General features: G+C 41.4%; 1 protein-coding gene across 1 annotated transcript; it reads left to right on the forward strand.

Moving 5' to 3' along the window:
• The first annotated feature begins 222 nt into the window (after positions 1–222).
• On the forward strand, positions 223–6,205 carry st8sia1 (ST8 alpha-N-acetyl-neuraminide alpha-2,8-sialyltransferase 1). The gene is made up of 5 exons (XM_037243016.1): positions 223–820; positions 2,420–2,564; positions 4,276–4,385; positions 4,849–4,941; positions 5,234–6,205. Exons 1-5 carry the CDS (start codon positions 639–641, stop codon positions 5,694–5,696), a joined length of 993 nt encoding a protein of 330 aa, XP_037098911.1. The 5' UTR covers positions 223–638; the 3' UTR covers positions 5,697–6,205.
• The last annotated feature ends 6,549 nt before the right edge of the window (positions 6,206–12,754 follow it).

Raw genomic sequence — 12,754 nt, forward strand, 5'->3', positions numbered from 1 at the left:
TATAACCAAAATTTAATTGATGTTAATATAATTATATTAAAATTAAAATTATTTTTAGAACGTCACTCGCACTGCTACTAGCGTGAAGATAAAACTGCTGTGAAAAGAAACAAAAAGAGAGACGTTGACGAAAGAAATGATATCAATATTTTTTACTCTGAAGGTTTCATTTCCGTTTTTCGGTACCCCTTCATGGAGAACGGCTTTGTTTCGGGGGAGGGGGCGTTAACAGGAGGACAAAAAAGAGGGGGTCCGCACTCTGGGGGAGGTTCGGTCCAGTAGCCCCGCAGAGGCCCAGGAAAGGCCGCGAGACGAGTGAGGAAGCCACGCCGGGAAGGAGCGCCTCCTTGGCGGGCGTGGATTCGGCGGGACACCCGCCAAGGAAGACGGCTGCAGGGGCTCATCTGCAACGGTGCAGACGAATCCCGCAATTGGTTTTCGCGCTTCGCTGTGAGCGGAACGGCAGTCCTTCAAAACCGGTTCGGCAGGGCAAGCTTCATAACACCCGTTCCGATCCGGCCGCCCCTGACAGTCACACCGCCTTGCGTGTGTGCGGCATGAGACGGAGGCTCCACTTCAGCACTCTGCTCTTATAAGGCGTCTGACATTTGGCGTGTGAGACGTACGAAGCGGGGAAGATGTTGATGCGGTGCTACCGGGCCAAGCTGTCGGCGTGGGCCGCGGTGTGCTTGCTGGTGCTAGGCTGGTACTACGTGTTCCCCGTGTATCGGGTGCCCCGGGACAAGGACATCGTGGAAGAGGTGCTGAGGCAGCAGGACCACCCGTGGAAGAAGAACCAGACTGGCATCGACCATTACAGGTACACACGCACACACACGTTCCTTCTGTGTTTACTTTAACACCCATTGTGTCAATAAATCTCATCACCTGAATCATCACAGTGATTGTCACACACCAATGCAATCCCGTTCCAAAAGATGCTTATCACGACAGATTAGCCAAGTATGTCTCTAGCATGGCAAAAAAAAAGAAAGAAAAAAAAAAGGTGTGTGTGCTGGTGGGGGGTAGGGGATTGGGAATTGGAACACATCTTCAGTTACCACCCCGAAATATAATTTGAACAAATTTGTGCTTTTTGTGTATGTAATCCTACAAAATTTGTGCGATGACAGGCATTACATGACAATGTTATTTTGCACCCCAAAACCCTCAGTTACCACAAAATACAGTTTTGTACCAAATCCTACAAAATTCTCATCAAATGAGGCTAACTCAAGAGCAGAAGATATTAGTTTTCATTCCAGAAACTTTAACTACCCTTCAAAATACTTATATGTGCAGTCGACTCATTGTAATGAAGCGCTTTAGTTTTTGACATTTTATAAGAGGCTTAACTCAAGAGCAGGCAATCTTAATTTGCATAAAACAAAATTTATTAGCCTGAAATCCATCCACTGCACTAGTTAGAGTGAATTACTTCAATTTTTGACAAAATTCCAGTAAATTCTTATGCTTAAGTAGATAGGCGAAAAAAAACTTCAATTCACCACCAGGATATTTCACTTTTGTACTAATTATAGTTGATTACTTTTTGTACCAAAAACTACAAAAATCTATCATGATGGATAAAATTTGGTGGAATTTTTTATTCTTTGCAGTACTGCTTATACTTATGTACTGGTTACGTAAAAAAAAAAGCCCCAACGATCAACCGATTATGAGTCAATCCCCTTTTTGGTATGTCAAAAACGTTGGCACGCACGCAGACATTTTTGAGGGAAGTTGCTGAAGCCCAAAAGACGGGCACCAATTGCCAAAATTATTCACACAATCAATTAATTTCTGTTAAAGTTGTTGACAGTCCATAAATCTTTACAAAGCAGGTGAAAAGAAGCCACAGTGGATATAAAAAGTGTTCTCCAAAGAGCTTAACCAAATAATTGCCTGATACTATAAAAGAAAAACTATGAGGGCAATTGAAGTGGGGGAAAAACAATGACAAAAAGTTGTTTAATCATTTTTCATTTTTTTCAGTAAAAAGCATTCAGTCATTAAATTGAATTTATGAACATCAAACATAATATAATTGATATAAGTTAGAATTGTAATTATTCCTTCATTTTCCAATTGATTTATTATTAATTTTTCCTTCATTTTCCAATTAATTTATTCTTAATTTGAAAAGAAAAATGTACAATTCCTTTCATCAACATGAGACGCTCATACCACCTTGTAGCAGAAAAATATATTTTTAACTTTACATAAGCAACCATATTTGTGTTTGGTTAACATACTTGCCCACTTATATGCTAATTAACAATAGTGTTAAATTTTTGAAAAACTATATTATTGTATTTGATTAAATTTGCTAATACCTGCAGAAATTCTTTAACATGACAAACATTTCATTTTGAGGTCTGTCCACTCAAGTGAGCCCGTTTTAATTTGCCCCTCCCAGGAAGCTGCTGAGTGACTGCTGCCACCCGCAGCGTCTATTTGCGCTGACCAAGGAGAACGCGCCGGTGGGCAAGGTGCTGTGGTATGACGGCGAGTTCTACCACTCGCATACGGTCAACAACGAGACCCACTCGCTGTTTGTGCAGGTGAGCAAAGAAGGAGCGAGGGCCTGTTTTTGTTTTCCGTGCACTCAGCGCAACATGACGCGACTATGGGTTTTATGATATGGATCATGGGGGTGGGTAGGGGAGGGTGGGAGAGTTGGTTGCGGTCAATAATATGAGATGAGATTCCCTCCACTTACCCGCTCTTTGCATAAAGTACACAATGGGAGAAAAAAAGGGCCTATTGAGTGTGTAAAGTTTTATTTTTTTCAAAAACAAATTGGGCTCTCTTGTTTTGAATGTATTTTGGGCTCGCTCTAATAATTCAGACGATCACCGAGGCCTCAGAGCGCCACATTAATATCCGGCTTGAGGGGAAGTGGGGGTGGGGGGATGGAGCGGTGTGGTGAATATTTGACCCTAATTTGCAGACGCGAGCTGTGCATGCTCATTCATGAAGGGGGAGGTGAATAGAAATAGACATAATAGAAGCAGAACGGCTATGCTAAACCTTCGAGAGGTGAGCCCGGGGGCTCATTGAAAGGCTTTTAGTGGCAAATTGTACAATGAAATTGCAGTATTTTGAGTTCTAATGGAATTATTTTCCATAAAATGTTTCAGCACTTCACCTTTCCCATTGCAAAGGCTATGCAAATTATTTATTTATTTACTTGGTGGTCATGGTGTTAGTATGCTCATTCAATTTATTAGCATTAAATCAATTTATTAGCATAACTGAAAGCTATCGCCGGTGCTCGTAAATTTAGCTTAGCTGCGAAGCTACTAAATTCAGATTGGGTGTCACCACAAAAACTTGAATGGAATGTACTATGTGTTCAGTTTGGAATGTGGCCGAACAAATTAGTCAGAACTTCCTGCGTGTTTCCCTCAAAACACACTGCCCCCTGTTGTTTTGAAGTGTCAATTACAAACAATTGTAGCTTCCCACCACATAAGAATCATTTTTAAAAAATCATGAGTCTCTCTGTAGTGAGCGCTATGAGGAATATCACATTTCACGGAGCAATAAATGCCTCATTTGCATGACTCCTGGTTCTTCGTTACATGATTCTGTGCGTTTACCGCGCGACTCTCCGACGTGCGTCTATTTTTAGCGCCTAATTTACAGGCCTGTTTAGCTACATTGGATGCACACTCACACTGTCGCCCCTCTCTCAAAAGAGCCGCGATTTAATGCTGGCAGCACATGCTAAGCTCCTTTATTGTATTTGGGCATTAGCTAAGGAAAGTAGACATTGAGACTACAGTCGTTTGGTCACACAGAGAATATGCAGTACATGTTTCAGGTAGTACATTTGTGACTGAGGCTTTCCTTGCCCAGAGGAGAAAGACTTTCAGTACCTTTAAAAATAAAAAAAAGCAGTTTTAATTCTTTGATTTGTTAGCCTTATGCTAAGATGCTAAGCTAATAAGGAGCGCTGTCCTCTTTTTCACACGTCAATGTAAATGAAATGACGAAAATCAGTCCATCCCATCCATCCATCCATTTTCTGTACCGCTCCAACCTTTTAATAACTTATTTTTTTGTGAGTGAAACCAGATGTGTGCACTTGTGAGTGTTATTAGAAGCCAGACATGTTTCCAGAGGGATTTTCTGTACAGTACATTGCAATGAGATGACGAGCTGAATCATTCCTGCTTTATTTATTTTAGCACTGAGTAATTTACAATTCAATAAAGGACAAATACAGATATTATATAATATTTTTTTTGTTTTTTTACATTCGTGCAGGCTAACCCCCTCCCGCTCCCCCTCAAGAAGTGCGCAGTGGTGGGCAACGGCGGCATCCTCCGGCACAGCCAATGCGGCCGCGACATCGACCAGGCCGACTTTGTCATGAGGTGACGTCCGCCGACATCTGTCTCCCGAGCCGTTCCAACTTGGCTTTGGAGAAACTCCGGTTTGACTCACCGCTGCGCTAATTTGAATGAACGTAGCATCGTGGTGGTTACTTTGCATAGCTATCCAAAACTTTGCCCTGTCCCAATTAAACCAATCTCATTACAATTTGGTGGATAGATATTGGTGGATCTATATAAAAGTGATTTTAACTCATATATTTCAAATTTTCCTGGTTGAAATATACAAGGCAAGTCATGCTTTTTATGTATGCTGATTAGATTGTTACTTCCCATGTTTCAATGTAAGCCCAAAAAAAACCCCTGACCCAACAAGTCGTGCAAGTTTGACAGTTATTTGCACGACTCACCCAAACCAGTCGTGGCGCTTGTTAAACTGCCAATTATACTAATGATGATCTCATACAGCACAAGGAAATGGATTCCAATCATTATATATTTGCAGGTGTAACCTCCCGCCGCTCTCCAAGGAATACGTGGAGGACGTGGGCACCAAAACGCACTTGGTGACCGCCAACCCCAGCATCATTGAGAAGAGGTGAGCGCACGCTTGACGTCAACAAAAGAAATTGTCATGATGATTGTCTGATTGATTAGGAAAAAATAGCAGTTTTGGCGACATAGTGTGCATGCTGTGGCCACTAGGGAGCAGTTTAATACAAACAGGCAAATAAGAGTTTTACAACTAGGTGACTCCGTAAACTGCAGTAAAATTTGTTTTCTTTGCAGAGGATAAAGAATATATGTGCGAGACTAGTTACAAGTAGAATTGATCACGCAATAGTAGTTATGTAGACTGTGCAGGTGTACCTAATGAAATGTCCCCTCAGATTCCAGAACCTGATGTGGTCCCGCAAGGCCTTCGTGGACAGCATGAAAGCGTATGGTAGCAGTTTCGTCTACATGCCGGCTTTCTCCATGCGTCCCGGCACCGACCCATCTCTGCGCGCCACCTACGCGCTGGCCGACACCTCGTCCGACCTCACCATGCTTTTTGCCAACCCCGCCTTCCTGCGCAACGTGGGTCAGTTCTGGAAGGCCCGCAGTGTGCACGCCCGGCGCCTCTCTACAGGTCTCTTCATGGTCACCCTGGCGCTAGGCCTGTGCGACGAAGTGAGCGTCTACGGTTTCTGGCCCTTCTCCTCGGACCTGGCCGAGCGGCCCATCAGCCATCACTACTACGACGACATGCAGCCCTACCGCTGGTTCCACGCTATGTCCGAGGAGTTCGTGCAGCTATGGGAGCTGCACAAGAGCGGGACCCTCCGTGTTAATCTGGGACACTGCGGTTAGGTGGCCGCAGTCCCGGCGTCAAATATTCATGCCGGCTTCTCGGGACTGGCAAGGACGGGGGTGTTGTTACTAGATCTGCTTGACAAATGGGGCCGATGCGGCCGTTAAAGAACTCCCAGTTGCCCAGCAGAAGTTAGGGGGGAGGAGCTTCGGAAATTGTGAACTCCCCGGATGACTATTGAGGTGAGGAGGTTGGGTGGTAAGATTTTTCCTGCTTGGTGGCACGATGGCCTTTGGAAAGACCTTTGAGCATCTTTTCAACACCATACTAGTGCGTTGAATTGTCCCATGTACTATGTGCTTTGTTTTGATGACTAAGACAATGCAGACTTGGGCCCAACCGATTAATCGCCCGGCAGATTTAATCCACATCATCTCTTTTAATTCTTATTTTTTTGCACATTAAACTATTCCAACACAAAACAAAACTTAAGGACATTTAAACATTTCCTCAACCCAGCGGATTTTCGCAGATTTTTCTCTCTCGTAAAGTTAAAAACTAAAGGACATACCGTAATTTTCGGACTATAAGTCGCACCGGAGTATAAATTGCACCAGCCATAAAATGCCCAAAAATGTGAAAAAAAAACATATATAAGTCGCTCCGGAGTATAAGTCGCATTTTGGGGGGCAATTTATTCGACAAAATTCAACACCAAGAACAGACATGAACGAGCAACAACAGGCTAAACGTTACGGTATGCTAACGTGACAAACACAAACGAGGAGCTGAGAACGAGCCTGACGTAACATTCAGTTATTTAAAAAAAACTATTACATAAATAACACGTTTATAAAACCATCTGTGTCACTCCAATTCATTAAATCCATCGATCGTCCTTTGTCAACAATGCCGTGTGCCGCGCCGCAGTTCAAATTATTCCACAGGCCCATACAACGATATATAAACTATATTTTAAATAACTATCACATAAACAACAATATTATCAAACCATTTGTGTCACTCCAAATCATTAAATCCATCGATCAAATTTCTCGTCCTTTATGTCATCCTGGTGACAGAGGACATGTCCAGAGGATATGGCGCTTTAAAGTGTTAATTACTTTATTTGATTTTTTCTCTCTATTTTTCATGTTTTGAATATGTTCAAGATAAAGATATCAAAGCATGTGAAGTGATCAACTATACTAAAAATAACATGTGAAGTGGTCAACTATACTTGTAAGTAAGTGATGTGTTAATGATCAAGTAAAAATTTGTGAAAAAAAACATATATAAGTCGCTCCTGAGTATAAGTCGCCCCCCCCACCCAAACTATGAAAAAAACCGCGACTTATAGTCCGAAAATTACGGTAGTCAAATTTTTTGCTTGTGGATAATGTTTAATGTTAAGCAATCAAAAAAATAAGTTAAACAATTCATTATGATTGTTTTTAATTTATCAATCAATTAATCAGTTGGCGGAATTTTATCCTGCCGAATATTAGTATCGGCAGATTTTTATTTTTTCATGACATTTGCGGACTTGTAGATTGGACATCAGTATTACGTTGTTCTGAATTTTTAAAATAGTTTTTAATCTTTTCACAAGTGAGGACAACATACTCATACATGGACCATTCATTGCACTAGTAGGATATCAAATAAATGCCCAAACGGCTTTCCACAGTGCCGTAAAATTGATTTGTGTGTCTGCCTCACAGTTTTGAGGTTCTGGGGTCGAATCCCTTCTTCTCCCTGGTGCTTGCGTGGGGTTTCTCGCTCCCACATTCCAAAAATGTGCATGTTAGGTCCATTGAAGACTTGAAATTGTCTGTAGGTGTGAATGAGTGTGCTTGTTTGTCTCTATGCGGCCTATGATTGGTTGGCGATTCCAGTCCAAAAGTCAGCTAGGATAGGCCACAGCTGACCCACCACTCCACAAGTGGTTGAATTGATGGATTCTCCCTGCATTTTTTTTTTTTTTTTTTTCTAGATGCCATATTACTTGGCTTTTTGGGCCCATTTGCCAAAAAAGGAGAAAAACTTGCTGTTGTTTTTGCTCAGGATCCACGAGGAAGCATCAGTTCCACGCTCGCAATGATTTTTTTGCGACAAGCACAGTTTCTTTTCTGTAAGTAGCGCTGTTGCTGTTTCACATTCAACTGATGATTTTTTTTAAATACAAATGTGATTTTGTGCACGTGCACAAAGGCCAAATAACGGTTTCAGAGCGGCTTGTGGACAGAAGAGTGCGCTTGATAAATCTTGATTTGTTTGTTTTGTACAAGAATGTGCCATTTTCTCATATGTTCATTATTATTCTGGTCAAGATGAAGGTTGAGTGCCTTTTTTTAATTCAATGTGAATGGATCATTCCATTTATGGGCACCATTGATCGGCCTGATGACATGATCTCTGTTAATTTATTGAATTGAACAAAATGTAAAGGTGTGTGCTAGTGAATGACACTCATGTGACTTTGCTGTGGTGGTTAATGAAACTATTTTTTGGGTTTTTTTTATATTTGTGCCCATTCCATCCTATTTGTTACTTAGAGGCTGCGGACTGTTGGGAATTGAAGAACATTGTGATGTTATTTGCCGCTTCAGATTTAGATTAAAGCTTCATTTTGTAGCTGATGTCCGCCATTGACTGCTGCTTCTTGTCTCATGACCTCTCTCGCTATCTAGCATAGACGCATGTCCACATGGGGGAAAATAATTCAACCAATTAATGGTCGAATTCCATTAATTATTTAGAAAGTATAATACGTGTGTGTAGCTAGATAAACTAGCTAGCTAGGTAAATTAGCTAGCTAGATAAACTAGCGGGGTTTTCCGCAAGGACATTGGTAGTTCATGCAAAATCAGGGAAGCACAAACATATAAAAGCTTGCACGGAAGTCTTCTATCTAAATCATTTGATATAAGAATTTGATATTTATAAATCCAAAATGCTGAAAACGGTTCCTTATGAAGTCGTTCATGAACCACTCTGCAAATCAGTGCTCGCTGAAGTTTCCTGCCTGCTGCTTCAGGACACTTAGTTAAGACAGCAAACTGAAAGAACAGTCAACGAATAAACTTTAAGATTTCCCGCTAATTATGACAAACACCTTAGTGCAGGGGTGTCAAACTCTTTTTTTTCGCGGGCCGCATTGTAGTCATAGCTTCTTTCGGAGGGCCATTATGACTGTCAACCCAAATAAATGTATGAGCACCTCATATTATATACAGTAAAAGCTACAAAACAAACTGACAAATAACTCGTTTTCAAATCAGATGAGTAAAAACCGGTCAAATATTAAAAAAATATATATATTATTAAAAGTGAAGACAATTTGCAATTCTAGTAATGACACGAATTTGATAAAATGATGTGGCGGGCCGTATCTGGCCCCCGGGCCTTGAGTTTGACACCTGTGCCTTAGTGTATTTGTAGCAGTCTTATGGTGGTAGGCAAAGTACATCCTGTACTGGTTGGAATCGAACCCGCACCCTCTGAACTGAGATGCAGATGTGCCAGCACTCAATAATGCATGCAGAATTACAGTGCCTTGCAAATGTATAAGCTTTTGGCTTTTGCTTAGGCTTCAACCATAACAAAATCAAAATAAAGAAGAATCAACATTAATAGGACACAATAATAGAGCTTGTTCACAGCCCTGCACTTTAATTAAAAAGCCACACTACAATCAATAGACTCTTAATTATGCCCCTGAATGAAATGAAGCATTGTTTTGCTGTATGTAGCACATAACAGGAAATCAGCAAAGTGCTCTTTGGTTTCACGGAAACTCATTTTATGAGTAAACGTGGTTTTAGTTCGACTGGTGTGGTCTTGATTAAAGCTCGGCACGGTTCAAGTTTGCTCTGCAGTGCGGCGGCTTGTTGAGGGGCGGGGGGGGGGGGGGGGGGGGGGGGGGGAGTAAATGGCACCAAGCCCAAGGGCATTGCCCCAAAAAGACGTCACTCAGTCAGCCAGTTGTAAGTAAGTAGCAGCCCCAATTGATGCATCGCTTCGTGTGATAAGATACTGTGAGGGCGTTTACGTCGACGGGACCTTGTCACATATCGTTTGACATCGGGGGAGATATCGGATGATGTCATTTCTGCATGTGCCAACCCAGTACGTGCGGAATTCCTCCTGTCTGGTGTCCCTTTCGTTTCACTGCTGCGTGTGGTAGATCCTCTAATTCTGCCTGGCAACAAGTTTTTTTTTTTTTTTTTTTTTAATTGGGGGGAGGTGGTGCATGGATATCTCAGGCTGTCTGCAAAACAAATTTTTTTTTTTTTTAAAAGCTCCAAAAATTCCTCCAAAAATGCTGATGAAGCGTGGTCCCTAAGAGTGGGAAATAAATACCCAGAAAAATGGGAAAATACCAAAAAGTCAATAATATGGCCTGGCACCTGGGAAGTCCAAACACTTCAGTGCCCCCGAGCAACCGCTTTTAGGTCCGTCAGTGGACTGGACAATGATAATAATATTAATATGAATATTATGAATAATATTAATAATGTTAATGATATTAATCATAGTAATAATATTAATAATAATAATAATATTAATATTTGTCAGGTCTAAGTACCATCAGACATAAAACCACACGCTGGAAGGAAGAGGAGAAGATAACCAGGATAGGTTTACTCGCGAGGAGAACGATAGAGAAAGGAAACTCAGTTACAATCTCCATCAATTCTGAGTCCTTACTCCACGCGCCCCTCTTTTTAATGTTTTGGTTGCCCTGGTTACAGAGGCGTTGCTACACTAAAATTGTGGCTGTAGCAACGCTGTCATCTCCATGGTTGGCTGACTCATCCTGGACTGTGATCAGATAACTTGAAGCACGTTGAATGCCGCTTTCCTGTGGAACAATGCAACTAAACCTTTGCTAAGTGTATCTTCTTGGTAAACTAACCAGACTCACCAACAGCTTCATACTCCAGGCTGTTAGGATCCTGAACTCTCTCCCCCCTTCTGCGTAGCGTCCTGTACTTTTGCGCTCTATTCTGACTGTCTGCTGTATGCACACTTGCTCCATTTTTGCTCCTCTTATTTATTATATTATTTGTTTATTTATTATTTATTCATCACTCTTTTTATTCATTGTTTGTGCCTTCTTGTTTTTACTTTTTGTGTTGTTTACTTGTATGTATATTGTGTACTATGTCTTGTCACCGTGGGATAGTGGGAACGTAATTTCGATCTCTTTGTGTGTCTTGGCATGTGAATAAATTGACAATAAAGCAGACTTTGACTTTGACAACACACAATAATAATGAGTAACTAGCCCTAAACCAGGGGTCTCAAACTCCGGTCCTCGGGGGCCGCATTCCTACATGTTTTCCAAGTTTCTTGGAACTTGGAAAACATGTAGGAATGCGGCCCCCGGGGACCGGAGTTTGAGACCCCTGCCCTAAACACTTCAACACACATTAAGTAAATACGAGGTATGCAGATCCTTAAACAAACATTGAGTAAATATGGGATAACTTATATGCAACTATTTTAAACTGTATCAGGCTCCTGCAGAACGTGAGGATGAACTGATCATTTGAATCAGGTGTGTTTAACGAGGGAAACTTGGAAAACATGTAGGAATGCGGCCCCCGAGGACTGGAGTTTGAGACCCCTGTCTTACAGTAACAAAGAGAAAGATAAGAGAAGGACAGGAAGGATACATAAAACTGATTGGGGGTCAAAGGACATCCCTAGTTAAACAAAAAGAGTTCAACTCGTAAAATATAAGGCCCCAGTTCTGGCAGGCCAAGGCTTCACCGCTAAATTATTCCAACAATATTATTGTTCCATCCTTGCACTAGGATACATTGTGGGATTGAACAAACAGATGAATTATGCTGATTTTGTGTTTGTGAATGAGACAGTGTGCAGCAGAAAGCTTCGGATTCAGCAAAAGAAACATCCGTAGAGCTGGAATTGCACAATCGGTTCTTGCATTTTAAGTTGGCAGAAATCTACTACCTGTGTGAACGTGTATGTGTGTGTATTATGCAACAACGCCCATTTTGACGCTGAGTCTAACAGGATATGTTAAATGTGCTCTATAAAAATCTTGAAGAACTGGTGCGGACGCATTCACACACACGCACGCACACACACATACTTTACAGACCTAATGATAAAGGCAGAGAGAACTAATGATGGCAAGTCGTCAAACCTCCTCATCAAGCTCAGCAAACACACAAAATGATAAAAACTTTAATCATTTTGCAATTTGGTTTTGTTCACTTATGTATAAAGTTCCAATTTTATTTAGATCACGTTTGTCTTTAAAGGACCTTCAAAGATGGCCCTCAAATAAAAGCTTAAAAACAAAATGGCAGTCAGGTTTGGCTTCTTAGACTCTTATCATGAGTAGACCCACACGAAAAAAAACTGTGTGGGTCTACTTGTTATAAATCTACAAAAATTCATGTTGATAACAGAAAGCGGCTAGTGGGGCTGAATTTTCAAAAAAAAAAAAAGGCAGCCTCTGTGTTGTGAGGCCTTTTTTTTGGAAGATTTTTGTGGGTCAACTCATCAGAGACATACAAAATTCACATTGCTGATGGAAACCATTTTCAGAGGCTGTTTTTTGTTTTTTTTTAAATCCAAGAGCTACTACTGGGACAATTTTCAGGCTCTCATGGCTCTTTATATTCTAATTCTTAGCCTGCGTAACGCATGACTGTGCTCATGCATCAATTAGCACCGAGTCAGCCAGGTCAAATGTAACATCCGACCCTTCCTTATCGTGTTTACATGCAAGGATCCTGTTCACCTTTCGAGCCAGATGGCATTACAGAGTGTCAAAACAGATTTTGCCGAGTCTGGAATGGAAGTGAGAATCTAATTTTCCTCCTCTAAAAGAACTGGAGGACTTGCTGCCCCCCCTCCCATTTCCTCTCAGAACACACTTGACTCTTTCGTCCCATCTGGGACAAACACAAAATGATTGATATTTTTCACAAAGGATGTCTGAAACTACGATCTATCCATGCTAAGCTCCTTTTTTGGAAAGCACCCAAGAGGCATTCCGGCGGCCCCTCAAGCCCTCTATTTCTCCTCCTACTGTTGGCTGTGTGGTAAATTATGAATTTGTTGGAAGGGGGAA

Source organism: Syngnathus acus, chromosome 23, assembly GCF_901709675.1.
Source record: "Syngnathus acus chromosome 23, fSynAcu1.2, whole genome shotgun sequence".
In the NCBI taxonomy this organism is placed as follows: domain Eukaryota; kingdom Metazoa; phylum Chordata; class Actinopteri; order Syngnathiformes; family Syngnathidae; genus Syngnathus; species Syngnathus acus.